The sequence below is a fragment of the Polyodon spathula genome, chromosome 21 (assembly GCF_017654505.1).
Source record: "Polyodon spathula isolate WHYD16114869_AA chromosome 21, ASM1765450v1, whole genome shotgun sequence".
Lineage (NCBI taxonomy): Eukaryota > Metazoa > Chordata > Actinopteri > Acipenseriformes > Polyodontidae > Polyodon > Polyodon spathula.
In genome coordinates this window covers 12,167,521-12,190,500 of record NC_054554.1, presented here as the reverse complement: position 1 = coordinate 12,190,500, position 22,980 = coordinate 12,167,521, and the positions used below count along the sequence as shown (strand labels likewise).

At 37.9% G+C, this 22,980-nt stretch overlaps 1 protein-coding gene across 1 annotated transcript in view; it reads right to left on the bottom strand.

The window, feature by feature from the left end:
- LOC121296588 (BTB/POZ domain-containing protein kctd15-like) overlaps window positions 1–22,577 on the bottom strand; it is a 29,395-nt gene extending 6,818 nt beyond the window's left edge. The window contains exons 1-4 of the mRNA XM_041222299.1: window positions 21,222–22,577; window positions 17,817–17,992; window positions 10,457–10,601; window positions 3,885–4,190 (exon numbers count right to left, since the gene is read on the bottom strand). Coding sequence (XP_041078233.1) covers window positions 3,885–4,190; window positions 10,457–10,601; window positions 17,817–17,992; window positions 21,222–21,233 — 639 coding nt within the window. The 5' untranslated portion in view covers window positions 21,234–22,577. The remainder of the gene's footprint in view (window positions 1–3,884; window positions 4,191–10,456; window positions 10,602–17,816; window positions 17,993–21,221) is intronic.
- Between the last annotated feature and the right edge of the window lie 403 nt (window positions 22,578–22,980).

Sequence of the window (22,980 nt, the reverse complement as noted above, 5' to 3'; positions counted from 1 at the left end):
AAAGTCAAGTAGTGAGGATAAATACGGTGAACTAGCAAGGCTGTCACTTCTTTTACTGACACTGAGCCCTGACACCTGTTGCTGCGAACGAGGCTTCAGCCACATGAACTCAATTAAAACATCCACAAGGAATCGCCTTGAGAACTGTGGCGTTGATGCATGTCTACTTATAGCAACTGCAACAACAAGCACAAAGGACTTCGAGGTAGCTGCGGCGGCAAAGTACATTCAAAAACACTAAGTGAGTTCAATTTATTATTATTATTATTATTTATTATTATTATTATTATTATTATTATTATTATTATTATTCCTAGATAACTACTGTAGCTATATACAGCTGTGCTGCTCTTCATTGATATTCGTGTGCATAGCTCCTCTATATATATTGGAGAATGTGCTTTAAATCGGACTGTGCCCTGCTGTTTGCTATACACCCCCTATGTCCGTCACTGAGTCCGGTAATTTTATTAAGTGTCTGTTGCGCAACTTGGTGGTGCCGACCCCTGCCCATAATTTAAGAACAGCACGATGGCCTGGCTTCGCCTGCACGAATTTGCCCCCGGGCACCACTTTGAGGACCACTGGACTAGATCAACTAGACTGGATCATCAAAGTAAGAGCAAGTCAAGTGATCTGCCACTTGTTTTTCTGGCACAATGCTGCAGTACACTAGATAGATGTGGTGCTTCCCAATATAAAAATTACATTATACATACATACATACTACATTATATATGCCTACGCTAGGCAATTCGAACTAAAGAACAACTCATGAAACATGTCAGTCTATAGCAGAAGCAAAATACCTTAACACAGACCTATCAAAAACAACACAATAGAGTAACTGTAATATGAATTATTCCTAACAGCCTAAAACCCCCTGAAAATGTTATTTGAAGTCATTTACACTTCAAACTCTGAGACTGCATTACATCAATAATCTAATAGTTGCTCCACATTCATAATAACAAGGTAGCGAACATGCTCAGTGATCCCAGAGAACCGTTCATAAAGAAATAATTTGTGGAAGAATGCATTGTGACACTCCCACGTCTATCTTAGCTATTTTATGCAGGGGTTATGAAGGGGTTAGCCAGGGCATCTGTACCTGTGCTAGTCGTTGAACAAGCCAACACCTAAACCCTGCCTTCTGCCTTTCAAACTAAGGATGGGCAGGGTGGGGCTCCAACAACACAGCAAAATAGGCGCAACGGGCAGAGGTTTGGCACAAACTGTTCACCAGCCTCCTAGAGTACCCCAGCTGCCATATAGAAGGTAAATTCTATTAATTCATTGATAAAAATGGCAACTGACAAAATCTTATGTAAATAGTGGTCTTTTAACTGATTAAAAACAACCACCTTTTTGAGACAGTATCTTATTACTTGATCTCACCAGCAGGTTTCTTGAACAGAGGTCCACTGAGCTTTACATAGGCTAAAAAAACAAGCGTCGGAGGACAACGCCGCTTACAGGCAAGCCCGCTGGTGCCCGGCCAGTCTACAGGGGTCACTGGTGCGTGGTGAGTAGAGGAAAGTTTCCGGCACGCTAGTGTAAATGTACTTTTAGATTCCAGAGAGAGAGGGTTATCCAGGTGCTTCATAGTCAAATACAATTTCTAAAATGTTTTCTTAACAGAAGTGGCTAATTAATTATATTGCAAGCTATTAGAAATATCTGTACATGACAAAAGGAGAAGTATAATCTAGTTTAGGAGGTTTGAAAAAAATTCAAAGTACGGTATTAAAAAATGCAATAGATGCTTTAAAGTGCTTTATCAATCAATCAGTCAATCTATATTTTATGTAGCGCCTTTCATGGTGGACCACCATCACAAAGTGCTTTACAAGATAGAGTAAAAAAACAATGCATAATACATTAAATGCAGTGAAAAAAGGCTAGGATGTGAAAATTCTAAAACATTGTGGATGCATATGTCAGAAGAAGATGCAGTGAAAGATCAGAAGTAGCAGAGACCTAACAGTATGCGTATGTCATATAGAATCATGAGAATAAGATAGTGAAAAATCAGAAGTAGCAAAGACACAACAGCTAATAAGAGATATCAGGCTTAAAGAGCATGGCAAGCAAGAGAGAGCAAGTGGGTCTTGAGAGATGATTTAAAGCAAGCGACGGTGGGAGCTTTAGGCTGTCTCATATTCAAGCCTTTTTAAAAAGTGGAGCTATATGCATAAATTATGCATGTACTTTTTTTTTTCTTTTCTCCACACAACAGAGATAAGACTTATTTTGTTCATTATCCTGTTACAAGAACACACCACCAGACTCTTAGCGGGCCCTGCTGCTTTACACTCACTAGGAGAGCTGATAACTCATCACAGCTCCAGAGCAGGCAAGGTGGCACCTAGGCTCCAGCCTCTATAGCACAGCACCACATGCTGTCACAGCCTGGCTCTCTCCCACACCTTAAACAGGGAAAGCAACACAGAGGGCTCGATTTTTAATCAAGTGCAAAGTTTGCCCACCCCCCCTTTTTTTTTTTTTTTTTTTTTTTTTTTTTTTTTTGTCCTTAACAAAATTAATGATAAGTTCTTTCATTGATACAAAGAGAGGCAAATTTAGATATGGGTGAATGTTGGTTTTTATTTTCAAAACGTGAACTAATATTCTAATAGTCTTTCATTTGTAATTAGCTGGTAAATTGTACCATATCACTTTATCAAATTAAGTAGTAAAGAAAAGAGAAACACTGCTATGTGAACGAATGCAGACATGGCTGTTTTTGCCAGCGAACACATTTCAAGCAGTGCTTTTTTGAATAACTGAATATTTGTCCCAGTGTTACTAAATACAGCTGCCATTCAAATAATTAAAATAAGGGTCTAGCATCTCTAATAGTGTGTGTGAGTCTCTTTAGTGTCTGTTTAGTTTTTGTATTTAAACGGAAGTAAAATTACAGGTTTGGTCCTAATTTAATATACAAATGGTGTCTATTTGAATAAACACTTGTGTCAAAACCTAAAATACATTAAAAAAAGAAAGAATGCAGAAATAAATTGAGACTACAAACCAGTAAGTGACTTATCATTGTCATGAGCCAGTTGTTTTAGTTTTTTAATTGCCAGTTATCCAGACCCAAATAACACTTCTGTTTTCCGTATTTTTTTTAATGACGCTTGTCACCCTATACCAAAATCCATTCGGGGATTTATAGTTCGGGGAGGAAAGTAAGAGGCCTTTACAGTAAAACTGCATCAGCTGCCATCTGAGTGAACTAGGTACCGTATCATACCAGCCAGTAAACCCTAGAGCAGGAGGGCACAATTCTGACTCCCCAGGGTCTGGAGCCCTCCTGGCTTTGTTCCACCTATAACTAAATTACTGAGCTGGACCAATTTAACCTTGCAGCTCTTAATCACGTAATGACTGAATTCGACCCAGATTTTGCACCCCTGCCCCAGAGCAGAACCTGGAGTAAAAAGGGACAGGGGCGGCTATTTTAATAATCTTAAAACAGTTACAAATCTAAATACTGCCGCTCTGACAAAGGTAACTTATTGACCCATCACATACAATAAAAATACAGTGAAACAAGGTCTGCTAATACATTTTATGGTGGCAGTGGATCAGCCAGTGTTAAGATCATTCAAATAGACCCTATGACGCTAAAAGAATACTGCAACGATTAGGCAAGTTGTGAGACATGCATTAAATCATTCCTCATCCTTGTATCATGCTGGCATAGTTCTTGCTTTATCATATGGTCCTGCCTCTTTGCTTGATACTAGCATGATCCTTGAGTTTCTATTGGCATGGGAAGGGAAGCAGCACCCAATATGAGGAAAGCATCCCGTTCCTGCTAATATAAAGCAATAAACCTGGCAGTCTAAAGTTTCTTTGCAAGCGAGAAACCCAGTTACCTGCACGGAATTCAATCGGCAGTACCCATTCAATGGAAACCGGATCACATGAGTGGGGTCCTGATTCCAGCCGGCGTTTACCGAATTGCACATGACGTCACCCGTCTCGGGGAAGATCTCCTCGATGAGCACCTTCTCCCCGCTCAGCGCGATCCTCTCGCCCAGGTCGGGGCTCACGCGCACCACCAGGCAGTCGCAAGGCTGGGAGTACTTGCGCTGCTCCTTCTCCTGCTTCCAGCGCTCCAGCTCCTTGATCATGGGGGCCAGCTGGTAGTACCGCGCCTCCTCGTACAGGAGACTGAAATCCTGAAACAAGCAGAGAGGCCCAATAATGTTATACTCCTGACGAGAAATTTCTTCATAAGCAATAAGAAAACCTGTTTATTATAACAAAGGTAGAAATCAGATGTTAGCTGGGCGTTAGTAGTTCAGAGTATAAACATTTCATTTAGAATTGTCTAAATATTTATCATTATCAGAAACGTGCATGTGAAATGTTTACCTTAGTGTGGTAAGCGGTCTGTAATTCAGTATGTGAACGTAACATTATTCAGCAGGTTTCATTTCACTTTGAAGCAAAATTTTAGTTAATTCTATAGGGTGATGCAAAACCTTCTGGCCATAGCTGTAGGCATGTCCATTATATCCCTGTTGCCATAGGTGTTGAAATGATTCCATACAATTGACCTTGTGATTTTTGTGAGCAGCACTTTAGATGAGCAATAAGACTACAATATTGTAGCTTAAAGACTGTCACCAAAGTGCCAGTAAGGATGTGGTCTTATACAATAAGAGACAGCGTGCATACTGGGTTATTATATAGCTTTGTGTAGACCTTTTAAATGTCTTCATCTCTTTAATGTCATTTCTGCTGCAGATTTTTCTTTTGTGCGTAATTTGTTTTCTGTTTGTAAATATTCCAACCAAGAAACTTCTTTAAAATATATAAACCATTTTCAGCTGGACATACACATTTTATTATTAATTCATTTCACAAGTATATTATTATCACCTCTACTGTGAAAAACAAGAAGCAAAAGCTGTCTGATAATATGTGCGACTGGCGAAGATATTTATCATACAGAATATGGTTCTCCCCCAGCTATCGTCTTGCACGGAGGCAACACACAGTATCTTAAACAGATCTTAGAATATTTAACATCACTGTGAGTGAAGGTTTTTTTATTTTTTTCTTCTGCCGCTGACAAAGTGCATATAGGGATGTTACCCTCCAGGGTCATTTCTGTTTCAAAGTGTAGCTCCCCATCATTCACTGAGACGAGGGATAGATATGTTTTTAACAGGGGGTCTGTCTCCCAGGCAGTTTAGTTATCGTGAGCCCAGCAGAAAACAACACTGTAATCCTAGCCACTGAAGTGAGGAAGAAAAAAGACAGCACAGCTAAAGCACTGGTGTGTTGTGACATTAGAACAGCGTCAGTAGCTGCCAAACCTACAGCACTGGTACGCTGGCAAGCGGAACCATCAGCAGACCATAAGACTACAAGGAATGACAACATGGTGGGTTTGGAACAACTATTGAACTGTGCTCCGGAGCACACTGTCTGGCACTGATGTGGTGTCGTAGTAAGGGAAGCTGTCTACCACCAGCACTTAGTATAAAACCATGTAATTGTCATTGGGCGTTGAAGATCCTTTGGTGATGGTACAATAGTATTAAAATTACAGACTGAATTGTTAAGGCGGGAAAGCCATATGAAAAATAACATATATCTCAATCCATAGCTATAATTACAAGTAATGAGAAAGTGGATCACTATGACCTGCACCCCATGTGTGCAAATGTAAAACATTTATTGCAATACAGAAGTACAGGAAGGCATATCGATATATCCCCAAAATCTTATGGTTAAGAATGTGTCCCCATGTTTTACCACAATAGGACAGATGTATGTAAAAATGCCAATGTGATGCCTCCACATTTCCCTAGACCTGTATGCTCTGTTATATTTCCAGATACATTCCAGTTTTCTGGATAAAACTCTGAGGTCTGACACATGTATGTTTGTATGTGCCCTGTAAGGCCATGATAAAAAAAATATTTGTATGGTGCCACCCACGCACACATGCCAAATGTCTGTTTGTTGAGTATATAGTATATCTTTTCTCATGTTTATATTACAATCAAAAAAACAGTATGACTGTACAGACAGTTTCTCCTAGTTTTCAATACAAACCCGAAACGTAACAAATACAAGAAAAATGTCCTACTTAAATACCCAATGTTAAAAACCTGGTTCGATTTACAGCAAACAAGACTGGTTTCTTGTGAGCAGCACATTGTATGAGCAATAAAACTGCTATGATAGATATCACTGGCCTGATTTAAATTGCCCATGACGTGCGCAGAACTCTAGTCACAGTCCACAAAAGGTGGACTACTACACTTTCTATAGGGGTGTTATCTCTCGAATGCACTATGCTGTCAATGCCAGCATCATCAATGAACATAATCACACAATTTCCCTGCAAATTATGTTTGTGATCCAATCACGGTTGATAAAGGGATACATTGTTACTGAGTTTGTAGATTGATACAACTGACAAAGTGCAAGCAAGGAAGATGGTCTGATAATACAAGAGACATGGTCCACTGTATATACTATATTATCTTCTGATACAAATCAACACCAACTACAGCAAGAACTACACATTGTGACAGTTACATTTTATTTCATAAGGAATTGTCACAGAACCTCAGTACCGTCTATGCAAGAAAAGAATTGCTTGTCAAGACGTCTAGTAGGGGATAATTACAGTCTGTCTACTTATATATGACCTCTACACAAGATGAAGGGTGCATCTAATTCAGTAAGTGTGTCTCCCGGTAATTAGCCTCACAGTCAGAACTGGGATGGGAATCTTAGTGACCCTAGTCAACCCCGCTGCAGCTGTATTTGTTGGGTATGAAGATTGAACCTGTCCCTGACTTGAGCACTGAACTTCTCAAGCACATCTCAAGTATCAGTTTAATAGAAGCACGGATGTTTTAGTTGTTTATCACATACTGTACTGTTAGAATGAGAACACATAAATATCCCCTTTACACAATCCTACAGTGATATATTTTCCCTGTGCTTTTACTAAGCTTAAATTGGGCTAGAATAAAGTTGCTAGAGGTATATCCACTCAAGCAGTTGCTTATCTAACCAACATAGAATGCTGAAATTTGGCTCTGTTCTGTTGAATCAAATATGTGCATATTGCATGGATAACTACAGAATACAAAGTATACACATAAAGACAGCCACATTTGAGTTCAACTACATTGGCTAGATGGTAAAACTTTTAAGAGAGATTCCAACAGTAAGTCATTAAGGGATCGATGTGATAAACCTAGAGCATTTTACAGCACTGAGGAATCGCCAGAGATTACATCAACAGACATTGGATAACATCAAATCCCTAAAATTAGTGGTTGATGCATTCTTGGTGGATTCCCCAGTACTGTAACTAACTTACCTGCCCTTGCAGCTCATAGAATTCACACAGGATTAGCCTAATTTCTATTCTATGTGCTTCAAAATCCATACCATTTCTGTCACAATAACTTATTTTCTTTAAAAAAGAATGATGCAGCTTTTGTGCTGCAGCAACGACAGTTGCAAACCATTCTTTTATTCAAATAGGTGAGCTTTCACCTTTTGAAAAGCAGGAAATGTGTGTGGTATTGCTTTGTGCCTCTAGCCCTGGAAACCTCACTTGTCTGACTGTTCTAGAACATTTATTGGCATGTTGGTAAATGAACACAATTAAAGTGAATTATTACTGCATGCGACTGATACATCTAATCTACTACTGTCTGTCTGTTTTAAAGGCTTGTTTGTGAGTGAGCTTTTGATATTTTGTCTTTCACACGGGTTTAACAAAACATACAGAGAGAAATAGCTGTGAGCAGTGGAAAGTAACACCTTGAGGGATTGAACTGCTGATTTTCTGAAGAAGCCTGTCTGCTCCAGTATACATTAGATTTCATGAATTTTGTTTAAAATAAAAAAAAAGCAAGCTGTCAGCTGTTTTTCTTACAGAGACATGCAGAACACTAAATACAGATACAGTGGGTTGGGTGGAGCAGGAAGCAAATTCATCAACCTCTCAGGCCTTTCACCTTTGAGCCTGGGCTTGGTTGTGTCAAACTAGCCTCCAGTGGATAAACCACTACAAAACAGGGGTTGCCACCTGTCCCTGTTTTCCCTGGATCTTCCCGGCTTGGATAAAGGTGTCGAGGGATTTCAATATGCCTTCCCAGGACACTAAAAGATCAGTTTTTAATCTTATGCCTCATCATCCATGTAGAATACTAAAGCAACACCACAATGCCAGCACTGTACGTTGAGCACAGGTTAGATAAAGATACAATATTACTGCACTAGACCCACACTATCAATTGGTTAGTCCTATAGTAGTAATATTGTAATATGTAATATGACTGTTACCCTGTGGATGAATACAGGATTTCTAAAGACGGTTTAAACATTTTTAGATGAAAAAGTTTGGATGTCCTGGTTGTTTGTACCTCAGAGGTGGCATCCCTACCTCATAATGCAACACACTTGCCAGTATCTGCTTGACAAATGCCTAGTACTGAATAACAGGCGAGGGATGTTGCGATTCTAGGCTGTTGACTGATCCAATTTAAAAGCATCCTCTACACAGATCTATGCATGAACTCAACAGCACCAACATCCTATCATTAAGCCTTAGGTTGCTGTTCCATTGCTGTTGTGACCCTCTGAATGTCAAAGGTAGTACTGTCTTTTTTTTGTTTTTATGTATTTTAAAAGCGTTAAGAAATTTTTTTTTTTTTCCCTGTCACGCACAAATTAGTTTAAAGTAATTGTAGCTAAAAAATAATTCCATAAATCTCAGCCATCTTGCACTTTCATTAGCTGCATAGGTGTCAGATGTGCGGTTTTTAAAGAAACATGTGCTCTAGCACAAGTCTTTTAATTTGAAAACATTTTATCTGGGACCACTAGTATAAGACAGATAAAAAGCATGGCTTACAAACTAGTGTAGCACCAAAAAAAAAAACAACTACTCATTTGAGACCTATAAAATAAATAGATGGCAGAGACGTTTCATGGAACTCTTTTGTTAGCAACTATTACTTTAAGACTAGGATTTCTGGTTAGTTTGGTTCAGGAGAATCCTGAGGCAAGAGTGATCAGTTTATACACAAAAGGGCTGTAGATGTGCTCCGTTCGTCTGTAGATACTGAATCCTCTAACAGTGGAGGAATCGATAACCTGCATTCAGTTTAGTAGTGGAGTGTGCTTGCAGAGCTGTGAGAGGAAGTTCTGTAGCCAGCAACATTGTTCACTGCCTTTTTGAAAAATAAAACCAGAATTAAATATCTAGCTACTCTTCATAATCCTATGTATTTTGGGTGGTTGTGGATTAATTAAAGCGTCCAAATCCAATTTCGTAGTTAAATAAAGTCACCTTTTTTTTAAGTGTTTTGTCTGTTGTGTTTTTATTTATATCCAATAACTGCTCGTGGGCACCACATAACAGGGACCAGGTGTGTGTAGACAAACAGGTTTAATTAAAAACACACACACACACACACTATATGACATCTATATAACCTAACCACTCAAACCATGCTGTTTATTTTAGCGTATGCATATTGCTACACTGTGAGCTGGAGCCACTGTTGTCAATGCTGTCAGTTTTTCTGCCTCCACCAATATTTACCCATATTCATTTTAGATGTATTTAATATCCTGCCTATGCATTTAATACCCCTCTCCAGTTTTCACCAAAATCCCATTTGGGATATAAAAACAATTTCAGCACAATATTTCACCTGAAAGGCCTTATTTAGAAAACACTTGTCCTGGAAAACAGTGGATTCGGGCCTTCAGGCCTTCAAAATTCCATGAAGACCAAACACCACGTGCAGTATTTCTACCTTTATTGTTGGCTCCTGTATTATACTATTTTTGCTACTTTTCTAGGAAAGTGTTTTACCTTTAAATTTGTTTGTATTGGAATTTGTATTTGTATTTTGGGATGGCTCTTCACAGTGACAGTATAAGCGCAGTCTGTGACTGTTTGGTATACGAGAAACAATTACATAATAGTGAAAGGTAATAATACACACAGGTTAATCTTAATGTAATTTTAATTTATTTATTTTTTAACATTTCTCATGCTATTTTATGGTGTTTGCAAATCTTCTGAGCGATTGGTTGCTCCAATACTGAGCTATACTAATTGTTCTCGAAATCTGCTTTTACTTTGAGCTTGTCTGGAGAATCTTAAGTGCCTGAATTGAACAGTATTCCTCATTCCATTTAAACCATGTGATTATAAGAATTTTCCCAGCCCACCTCAGATTCTGCCACACTGCATATGCCATAATTTTCACTTTCTCACAACTCTAAATTAATTTCTTGTGCAATAGGTAACAGGAAATCCTGAATACAGAAAGCATGTAGTCTGGTGGGGTACTATTACCTGTAACACAGGAAGTGAATAGTATAGCTTTGACACATTCAATAGTTTTGCACTCAGTTTCCTTTAGCACTTTGAAAGCACCCTTACCCTGAAGTCGTCTGGGAGAAGCAGCTTACATGTCCTGAGGAAGCTGAGAATGAACCGAAATATTTCCCCGTCTCGATCGATGAAGTAGTGCTGTTTCAAACTGTCCAACACGATGGGCTCCGTGCCGTTAAACAGACGGCTTATTCTGAAAGATAAATAAGAAGACTTTGGCTCAGTACATGATGGAGTCTGTTGCTAATTAATCCACTAACTAGCAGAGCTATCACTAAGCATGCAGTAGAAACCATAAAGAGCAGAAATGTACACTGAATTAAAGGTGTGACCCTTTATAACAATAAAAATCCCTAGCACACTCGCCACGATAATGTCCTGGCTGGATCCTATAGTCTTATCATTTGTCTCTTAACCTGCCTTTACCTGTCTTTGAGCTTGTCTATAGACCCCAATGTGCAGTATCTTAGTGATGATTATTTTTCTAGAAGCTAAATAAGATTACATTTAAAAAGTGGATTCTTTAAAAAAAAAAAAAAAAAAAAATCCCATAAAACAAAGTAGCCACTTTAATTCAAATGCATTCCTGCATTAAGCATTCGTGGAAGTTCATTTTCATAATTTGCTTGCCTGTTTTGCATTATAAATGTTATAAGAATCCTGCTGGGAGTCTTTTTTTTTTAATGAATGCCTTTTGAATCAGAAGGTGTCCTTAAATAACTCTCAAAACCAACAACTGAAATTAATAAAAGTGTAGTAATGTTGTCCACAAGGCCTAAAAAATGTATTTGAGTCCCACATACCCCCATTTCCCCTGCAGGAGGAAGAGCTCCTTTCCAATTAGAACTCCACTTAACACATGGCAAGTCCCATACAAAAAGTTTAACGCATACTTTTACAGACTGTATTACAAAATACAGTTTAGTATATAGAAATCTAATAGTTCCATGCACACAAAATATTTTATTCCATGGATATTCTTTAAGTAACTCATCTGACACACACATTTTTATGTCCTTCCTGCTTCCTTATGCTTTCTTTTAAAACAACTGTTGCTAAGGGGCAAGACCAATGATATCGCAACAGCCTGATGTCATCCAATCCTAAAATAGCAGTCTAATGACAGCTCTGGCTCATTCAAACTGATTAGAAAATATATTAGTTTTGAATTTCATATTGTAACTTAAATGGCTTTGTAGAGAAACAATATCTAAGCATCTGTTTTAATTTTAAATTAAAACACTTTGGTATTTATTTGAAAAACTGTGGGAAGCATTTACAATATTGATCATTCTAAATGCTGTATTATGCAGCACAGCTTAAAGAAATGATCATATTTAGGATTATCTTAAATTCAACAGCAAAATTGAACTGGCAATGTATTTTTCTGCATGTGAGAAGATGACTTTTTCTTTCTTTTTTTCTTTCCTTCTTTCTGGAAATCGATGCAAAATGCTTTATAAAAAACCAATAACTTCCGCCTGCTGGCCTGAGGTTATGCTCCTTTGCATGGTTTTGCCATTCTTCAAGCTAAAAATGCACTATTTCACTGCAGGCACTTTGTGTTTTTCATCCTGATTTGTAAAGCAATTAAAAATGCATGTGCCCTTTTTTATAATCAACCGAGTGTAGAATACTGTAGCTTTGCACCTAAAGAAGTGCACGATATTATTTTACTGTTTGTTGCGACAAACTGGTGAAAAAGAAAACTGGACCTGCTACATTCCATAGACCTGCAGCTGTAGACGCCACTGTTGATCCTATCATCCTGATAGATATCTCCCTTTAATCGGAAAACAGCTAAGGATTTCAAAAAAGGCAGTCCGAAAGGCAGTGTCTGAGTGGTTAGAGCTGAGGGTTAGGTTGTTTTTATCCCAGTCACTTCTGGGAATATTCAATTTTTTTAAATACTCTACAGAGAAGCTAAATGCATTATTCCCTTTGTGTATTTCTGGCATGACTGTGCCTCCAATGCAATTCCACCAGCACTTTCATTCTTGTTATAAGATGGAACACACATAGCATGTCCTTGTAACTATGGCTCCCCATACTTTTTTGCAGTTCTTTGCAAAGGGGACAGAAATTACAGTTGAAAAACACCACTTCAGAAACAGCTTTTACACATTGAAAAAGGACGTTTTTTTCTGGAGTAGTTAGTAAGCATGTTAATAATGATTTAAACAGAAGCAACAACACGTTATAGAAATTATAAAAGTCTACATGATATAAAGTATCCTATTAACATAAGGGGAATAATGCTTTTGGGGTGTATTTTTTATTGAATAGATGTACACATAATAAGATTATAAGCAGGTAAGAAATCATACATTAATATATTTCTTAAACTCGGTCCTGGGGACCCCCTGTTGCTGCTGGTTTTCATTCCAGCCGAGCTCTCAATAACTTAACTAGACCCTTAACTGAACTGATAATTTGCTTACTTAGACATTTTTACTTGTTTTCAGCTCTTCAACAGTTGTAGATTTCAAGTTAGCTATAACATTTGATAAGTAAGACTACATTTCTTCACAGGCACAGTGCTGGGTGTTAGAATAGTAGGGACCATCACCTGAGGATGATAATGAGTGACTCGTATTTAATGAGCCTGAGTACTGTGCAGGGTTGTCTGTGTTAAGGTTGAGTCCTGAACTGACAACCCGTGGGATGTACTGTGTGCTTATATTTGAGAAGTGTAAGCTTTACGACCGGTAAACAGCGTAGCCATCCGGTATAGTTATGTGTAAATATGGAAATTGCAACCCAACCCCGGTCAGTCACAGTGGATTAAAATTACCTTCAAAGCAGTATTGGCACTGTCATAATATATCTGTGTATTCCGGAATAGATAACCATCTCCTCTTCAAATACATTTAATAGATTTATGAGAAGTGTAACACTGCAGAAATATTACCCATTTACTACCAATGCTGAACGAACAGGTGAGACATTTGATCTTCCTTCCTTTTACCTCCAAAAAAGAGTTTTTGACAAAAGGCCAGGATGATACAACACTGCATGTTTTACCTGTCTTGACAGTCACCCAGCACAGCTTTGGACAATATATATATACACATCTGCCCTAACACTGTCAATAGGATGAAGGGCCACCATGGACAGCGTTCATATTACATGCCAAAGGTGTTTAAACTGTTCTGGAGGGCTCCTTGACCAGTAATCAATGACTACTGCCTCCATTTCCCTCAGGGAAGTTGGAGTGTGGAAATTGGCAACATATTTTTTCTGTTAGAGATTTTATTTGCATGAAATTTATTTAAATAAAAATATTTTCTGGGACAAAGCATATTGCTGACAGAAAGCATGTCAGTCAAAAGGAAAAGCATTTGATTGGTTATTAACAGGAAGGAAACCAATGAAAGGGGTGGACACAATTTCATCCTACAATTGAAATGACCCAAGAAGTGTGAGACAGTCAAAAAGCATGGCTTGCAAATGGAACAGTGCTGGATGTCATGTTTGAAAATGAAAACATTTTTTTTTTATGTTTCTTTAAAATCTGCCCATTTGAGACCAATATAATGAACTGACATGCAAGGTGGAGAACATTTGGAACGATTATTATTTTACAGGCAATTTCTTAAAGGGCATCAGTTTATGGCCCTCTCATGTCGCACTGCAGGTACGTGCTTGTGACATTGCACAGAGTCACCTATTTGAGTCAGTTCATGCCTACAGAAACCGACAGGGAGACGCAACAAGGTAACGACTACCGCTACTCTGCTACACTGCAATCTGCCACTCCCTGAAAGGATGGACTGCTTTCATATCACAGGCTCTGCTCCCTTAGTCAATTTTGTGAACTTACCTTTTGTTCTACATTTTATTATAGAGTGCAACCTCACTATGATGCCAGTCAACGGAGCAACAAAATGTGGCCTTAAATGGGAGTTGGTGTCAGTACAGAATTTTCTTTTTTTTTTTTTTAACAACTTAACCATATTTCTAGATGTTATTTATTTAAGTTTTCTTTTATGCCAATTGTTCTCATGTACCGTTTCAGGTTTTAGATATAAATGAAATGTGCAAATGAATTCCATCATGTTGCACCCCATTTTTCAGGAAAAAAATTGGTTATTTTTCATAACGTTGGATTTGTTAGAGAGATGATTGAACATACTTGGGATTGAAGATGGTGGTCTTAATACTGAATACAGGTGTGGCCTTTGAAATAGAAGATTACTTTACATTGATACTAAAACAAATTGGTTTTACACTACCTTCAGCCTTTCACCTTGCCTTGCGAGGTATCCCTGTCCATTAGATCACAGCTAAGTGGAGAGGCTATAGGGAAACCATGGACAGTGGGGCAGGATAACTGCCCTTGTCTATTAGACGAAGCCAAAAAGCAGGTGGAGGCTGGGGAGGAGGAGGCGAACTCTGGCACCAATCAGGGATACCTGATTGAGGTAAGATATAAATCCTTTCCTTGCTGATCATTAGACGTATTGTTTATCGAAGGACAAATAAGATACTAGCTATTCGATTCACGACTTGATCTGATATTGAAAGCGCCTAAAATAAATATGACGTTTACATAAATTGATTAAAGGTTAAAGTGAGTTCTCTGCCAGAACCATGCTTTTTTGTTTTGTTTACATTTTTGCCCAAATAATATGCACTGAAATGTTTGTGAATAGCTGTAAGGGACTTTGTTATTTATAATTACTTTAGAATTACTTTTATAGATGTTGATCCACCTTATCTCACTGATTCCCATGGCAGACTTTCAGTGCCTTCTTCTCTCTGATAAGAAGCAACTCATTAGTGTAATGGGGGAGTTGAGTGTACTCTGTATTTTTGTTTTCCCAGAAGCAAATCCCTCACTCCTTCCCAGAGGAATACAAACTAATGCTGTACCCAGTGGAGTCATTCCTATCCAAGGCCTTGCTGCTTTTTCCTTATAAATGTTGCTGCTTGTAAAGGTATTTTATAAGTAAAGCACAGCCGTGCTGGTGGGCACTGTGCAAGCTTCCCGTCACAGCACTGTTAGCGAGAGAGTTCTCCTCAGCCCTAACCTGAAGATCCCTGCTGCCTGCCGTTCCATCCTGGGCCTCTCCCAGGCAGAACTGTGGCTTTATGGGAAACGAGCGCTGGGGAGCTCATGTGTGATACTCAGACAGAATAATAGAAACACCTGCAGCACACACTTTTATTCTGCTTCTTTTGTTAGTCAATATAAAGGCTGCATCTCCCTGTTGCGAGTCAGTTTCAGTCAGATCAGACAGACTTTGAGAGAGGGATGGTAGTTGGTGCTGAGTTGGCAGGTGAATCCATACCCATGAATGCACATATTACTGATGTGCCACAGTGTCAGATGTGATTTCTGGAGAACAGACCTCCACCCCCACCTACCCTGAAGGAATTAGAGGCTGGTAATAACTACCCTGTATCTCTGCTGACCAATTTAAACACCTTGTAAACACTTCACATTGCATCAGCGCGTTTGTACAACTTAAAGCTGCACAATGTCATCGGTGTACAAACTCCATGCAACGCTAGATTACAATAGTGATCGGGAAATGCTATAGTATCCATATCAACAGTAATTATAATGCTTAGGGTTTGGGTTAGGTTAGGGTGTACTCATGATACAAATTCAGTATAGAGTATACTAACTTCAAGATCTTTAAACCTATGTGAGGAATATCTGACAAGGCTATTACTGTGCTAGATGCTTTCATGAGAGCCATGTCTTGACTGCATTATTTCTGCTGGTGCTTCATCTTTATAGATAGGCATCTGCTACACTTGACAGCTCATTTTATTAATGCCACTGCAGCAGTTCAATACATTTTTTTTCTTTTTTTGCCCATGACTACAGATCTCAATATGTATGTGAATGTTTCATTTAATTGCATCTCTCTATGGTTTTATTCAAATCATAGTGATGTAATTAAATGAAACATTCACATAAGATCTGATATATTTGTTTTGTTTGTTTAAATATATTCAAATAAAACTATGTCCATCCTATTATTAAACTACTGAATGTCAAAATCAAATCAGACAAGTACGATTTAAACATCTTTAAGGAAAAAACAAATATAATAAGTTATGTGTTAAACTGGAATGGCAAACGACAACTCCTTCTACTTTGAAGAACAAGCTAAGCCCATGAACCCTAAACATGGGTTAATTCGAATAAATGTTATTATTTACTCTTGCAGAAAATATGACGATCTCAAAAATGCAGTAGCCAGAAGAGTGACTACATTTTAATAAATACGTTTCACCCCATGCTCAAATGTGTATAGTTACGTTATTAACAAAAATGTTTCACGTCTTCCTGACCGCGACTTACAAAGAACGACTCGTCAATGTGTCAATGTGATGTAAATACCAGGTATATGTACTGCATAACGCAATTAAAGATCAACTATAAATAGAACAACCAATGATTTCACTCTCGTGCATAGTTTGTGGTGAAAACAGAAAAGCATGTCTTTCTGTGAGATTGTGTTAGATGGGCACATTTTTTTTTCATCCTCTGCCAACAGCCACCACAATTACCAATTTTATAATAGGCGGCAATTTGTATATATTTATTTCTTTATTTTTATTAACTGCTCTTAAATATTCACTCCCTATAAACTTGTTGTTGGAAAAATAATCACTCTCGATTGCTACAGTGTATCTGTACCGACTAGACTTGCATTTACAATATACCGAATAATTCACATGTGTCTTCGTTTTGTTGTTCTATTGTTCTAGTAAATGCAGTCGACTGCGTAGCTAAAACAGTCAGTCGAGTGAGGGTTTCTCTGCTCTGAGTCTATAAACTAAACTGAAGTTATTATTTTCGAAAAAGTTTCACTAAAATTATTTTATTATAACCGCTTTAAATCTATTTAAAGGTAATAATAATAATAATAATAATAATAATAATAATAATAATAATAATAATACTTAATTTATATTAAATAACATTACAGGATACCATCACAGTATGTGCTACAGCTATGGCCAAAAGTTTTGCATCACCCAACAAAAGTAACAAATGTTACTTTACAAGTCAAATAAAACTTGTTGGTGGAATACTGTTACGTTAACAATAACATATTGAATTACATAGCGCTTTGTAGTTTTCCAAAAAACTGAGAAAAGCAGTACTGCTCTTATGGCTTCCACAGTAGACTTTTGCGATGTAACGTTGTAGTTTATTTGATTATATGATGTTAAACAAACACATAAATAAATAAATAAATAAATAATGTTCATATAGTTTTTTTTTTTTAAAAAATTTTTTTTAAGTTTTTTTTTTTTTTTTTTTTAATTGTGTCCCAATCCTACAATTTTCGGCTATGCTAAATTTCTGACCATAGCTGTAGGCAATAAAAAAGCTGCATTGACAGGAAAATACAGTGCAGTATGACAAAGCACTCTCACTTACCTGGAGTCCGGGTATTTGGTGAGGGTTGCCAGGCTACTAGTGTACATGTGCCCTCCAACATCGATATGGACCGGAGCATTGGATTTAGTGAGTTGAGCAGGGAGAGGGATTCCCTGCGAAGCCAACGGTGAAACTGGGGACCGGGTCAAAGACAGACGGGACATGCTTCTTCCTTCCTGGAAGCAATTAGAAAAAAAAACAAAACAAAAAAAAGTCAGCTGTTTTTTTTCTCCTCTGGAATGCCACTCACTTACCTTTTGAGCAAAGTGTGATCTTGGTTCTTATCAAATCACTTCTATATCAGATCGCATATTTAGCTTAGAAATTATTGCCACAACTCTAATTAAGTGTATTTGCATCCCTTTCTTCATAACACCGGAGGGGTGAATGGAAGGATGCTTATTAGCGACCAAGAAAGAGAAAATGCTAGGTATTGGCCTCAAGGCACGCAAAACAATGCAAATTTCTAATTAAAGGTCGTGGGCTTATGTGTTAGACGTGAAATATCCCCTGACAAACTAATAACCAATTTGTGAATTGAGATTCGGGTGCTTTTGCAAGTTTGGCTCAATAACTAGAGCCTCTAAATTAGCGACTTCCTCATAACCTGAGGCGTTGCAGTTGATACGCTACGTGTGGGTGAAAAAAAAAATCTATGAAGTAGCTAATATTATGCAGACAACAATCAAAGTTTTAAGAAACAGGAGAAAAACTACCTGGACGTTTTCGAAAGCTGCAGTGCACTCTTGTAGTCAGTTTTACACAAAAGCGAATTAGTTTTGTCTATTCACTTCATTGTTAAAAAGTTTACCCTTCTGTGCCTTATTGACAGTCTGGTTTATTTACATAATCGCAAATTCGGTTTAGCTGTAAGGACGCAAGCCAAATATGTATAGTTCCGATACAACTTGCAGCTGTGGGAGGTATACAATGGCATATGAAAACGTTGTTATTTCTATATATTGCACTGAACTAGACAAATGTAAACAAAACTGGACTGTCAACTTCTTCAAATATGACTGTAGGCCATAGCAGATTTAATTCAGTAGGACGGCTCAACTTATTGCTTCTATAGATTTTAATTTCTACAATACATCTATAACATAATGAAATGTAACCCTTAATTAACCATTGGAAATGTGGTTCTTATTTTAAAGCTAAACAAATCAAATATTCCTTCCTGAACTCTGCCCAAAGAACCCCGTGGTGTTGTACATGCATTGTCGCCCAGGAGCAACAGCTGAACTCCACTGCTGTCTGATTGCAAGATACTGCAAAACTTTTTTTTTTTTTTTTTTTTCACATCATTCGTACGTTATCCGTGCCTTCCAGTTGCGCATACTAAACACTGATGTCAAAGCTATTTACACTAAGTTTGCGCAGGAACGTAAAGAACCACCTCGGTGCGAGGCTTATTTGAACACAAAATAATTTTCTGTCCCATTGTGAGCGCAGTTGTTCCGTTTTCTCCGGGTGATTAAACAAGCAATGTTGCTGCTGCCTAATCAAATCGTTCCTCCTTGAAGTCGCCCATTTGCTAAGCTGCTATTTTAACCACAGAAGGTAAACAGAAGGCAGTTGTTGGAGTTCCATTCAGTTCTTTGCCTGGGGCGAAGCGCCCGTAGCAGAGAAGCTGAAGGACTACAGAATTTTCCAGGGTGTGCCTTTCTGCTCGACCGGTACAGGAACACTGTTCATTCAGTACACAAGTCAGGGTGATACATTTCAGATCCCAGTGAAAGAAAAGACTAAAGACTTAAAAAGACTTAAGAACTTTTGGGCGTATGAAGCTATCCCACCGCTTCATTTGGCCTGCGGACATGGTAACCAACACTGGTGTTATTGTTGGGGGAGTACAGTTGAGATTAAGAACAACATGGTGCAAGGCGCTGTGAGGGAGGGGCAACCGGGGTGAAGGGTAACATGAAAATAAAAGACACAGGGAAAGAAAGGTTTGGGATAATAAATAGCAATAATTAACACATGCTAAAGGTTATTACCAAACAACTGCTGTTGATGCAAAGCTTATCCATCCCAGAGAATATATATATATATATAATATATATATATATATATATATATATATATATATATATTATATATATATATATCCCCCTTGACAGAAATAAACATCTGAACTGGTAGAGGACCATTGACTCCTATTTAATGAGACCAGTCCCAGCTGACTGAGCACGGATCTTTCATTGTGTTGTCGAGGTATTTAACACTAGACACACTAGTCAGCTCTTCCACGTTCCCATCATACAAGCTGCTAAAGTAAATTTGTAGGTATAATGCTGCCTTCACTCTCTTTGCTTTACAACTTCACATCACAGGCAGTTTCACAACGTGACTACAAAAGCAATGGTATAAATTAATTTAGATTCCACACAATAAATGTTTCTATAGAGGATTATGAAAACAAACAAACAAAACAAAAAACACAAATGTCATCTGTAAAAGTTTTTCTTTTCATCTAAAGGAAAATCTACACATCTTACATTTAAAAACATATAGCCTACAACAATGCCAGTGCCTGGAAACGTTATAGATATAAATATATTTTTCCAACAAAGCAATAGCAATGCTCTGTACATTACAACCAGTGTTCTGTACATACTGGTGCCCAAGGAGGAAAAAAATCTTCCTATTGCACAATATGGCGTCTTACACATTCTGTACCCGCATATCATAAACGATGCTTTTGATCTGATGAGAAACAAAACAAACAAACAAACAAACAAAAAAAAATGTATCGTTTATACTCCAAAATAAAAAGATAACTACGATATCTACAATTAAACCTACGGTAGCATTGTTTTGGAAAGGTGTTCCTACACACAGCATGTACTAACTGCAACTGTCGTTTCAGTGGTTAAGTATTTAAAAAAAACAAAAACAAAAAAAACAACATTTTCGCTGGCTCCAGTGCACATTGAACACAGACTATACACGGTGTACGATGATGCCCTTCTTATTATAAGTTCGCTTTCCTTGTCTAGTAGAAAGTACCAGTGCTAACATTCTGTAAGAACTCAGAAGTTTAACGACACAACAAATCCAAGCCAGATGTTATTTGCCTCCTGTAAAAAGCTGCAGCATCCCTTTTGTTGCTAACATTTCCAACAAGTTTCATTAAAACTAAAGTGTAATTCAATACGCGAGCGTTCCACGGCTTGCATGCCCTTTTTGACAGTGACAAGTTAGCCCCCCCCCCTCGCCCCCCTACCATTCACCTTTTATTTATTTATTTTTTAAATACAGGACAACTAGAAATGTTACATTGTTTAAAAAAGAAAAGAAAAGGGTCGCTGTAGCTTTAAAGCTCCATAGAGCGCGGTAGACTACTCTCCAGATCAGACACTTTCCAAAAAAGCAACACAGGAAGCAACGCTTCGCCCTTACCTTGTTGTACATAGAAGAAATCTCTCCTTCTTTTTTTCCGCTCGTATTTCTACAGACTTTTTAATATCAGATGGTTGGCGACTGCTTCGATTTTTTTGGAGCTTCTTCTCTTTGTTTTTGGTAAAATGAAACTGCCGAGGCTGTTATGAGAAGAAGAAAGCCAATAATCCGTCTCTAAATAACAGAGGGGAGCTAAAAACGAATTCTTGCTCAAGGCTTTCCAAACGCCTTCGGGGCAAGGATTGGGCTACAATTAACTCAACCCTACTCGCGCCCAAGCTAATTTCGCGATGAAAATGTGATATTTTTCTTTCTTTTCCCAGGATGCTGATAAAGACTGGACCTTTTTGGTAATCCCCCTTTTTCTAAAAAACAATAAGTAATACTACTAATAATTAAACCATTATAACGGTTTTAAGTTCTCCTTTGCTGGGGGATAACGGTTTAATATTGTAGTCAGGTCACTGTCACGTCGCTCAATAGACTTACTGAAGAAAAAAGCCGATTTTAATCATTGTCATTTCGTCTGATGTAATATTTCCCAGGGCATTTTCAACTAGGCATACATTTCCAGTTCCCAAATAAGTAACGCAGAGCACGTTTCTCGCATCTCTTGTACTTTATGATTATGGAACCGCAGTATAACTTGTTGATAAAGTATCTATAGGAAATGCTGATGTTGAATATGCAGATCTCTATAAACAGTTTTCATGCGGCAGTGTTCTCTCTCTCCTTTCTCCCCTCGCTAATGTCTCATTGTAACGCCAAATTTCCTGTAGGCCATTAAAAGCAAATGACGTATATCGACATGCATTCTGCTATTGCAGAAAGCGCCCTCACAAGCTGCCTCTGGCAAAACGCGCCATTTCAATTATAGCACAGGGCTAGATGGAGATGTCTGCCATGAAGATTTCCCAGGCAGGCAGGCAGGCTGGCAGCTAGATATTTTTTGTTTGCCTATATAGCTTTATTTTGTTATAGCAGAAATGAAATACTACTACAACTGCCTTTTAAAAATACAAATATGCCAACATTTAAATGCATCAGTTATTGATGTTCTGTCTCAAAAACGTTGTTGTATTCCCAGCAAGACCACTAACAACAGGCACAAGTCGAACCCTACAGTGTAGCTCTGTTGTAAACTATTTTGTTTTTGACATTTTAAGAGTTTAAAAACTGGATATGGTCCACCCAGGCTATTAGAATAATCCCCAAACACAGTACTGTACTTTCACTGGATTCCTGAGAATAGGTTTTTTGATGTTTGGCGCCTACTAGCGGGAAAGTGATGTAAATACCAGTACAGTTTTTGAAATAAGGGAAGGTAAAATGAAGGTGAATACCTGGTCTAGTGGTACCAAAAAGAAACGTGTGAACTAGAAGTCTTTAATAATGTCTTTGAAACGTTTGTCTAAAATCATTACTAAGTACATTTGTAACAGTCTCCTGTACTATACAACACAGTGTTTAAAGTGAAAGGTAGTGTACTGTTTACTTTTTTTTTCTCAGTGTGCCATTTCTAATAATACTGTAATATTAATACTAGTAATGATAATAATAATAGCAATAACACTGGTCCTACTACTAGTGCTACCACTGCTATGACTATGACTACTACTACTAATAATAATAGTCAAACTTGTTCTTTTTGATGGGAAGAGGAAATATGACATTTTTTATGTTAAATCTTCTTGTGTCTTCAGGAGTACAAAATACAAGGGAGACAGGGTTTTCACATTGAAGTAACAACCCTGCAGTT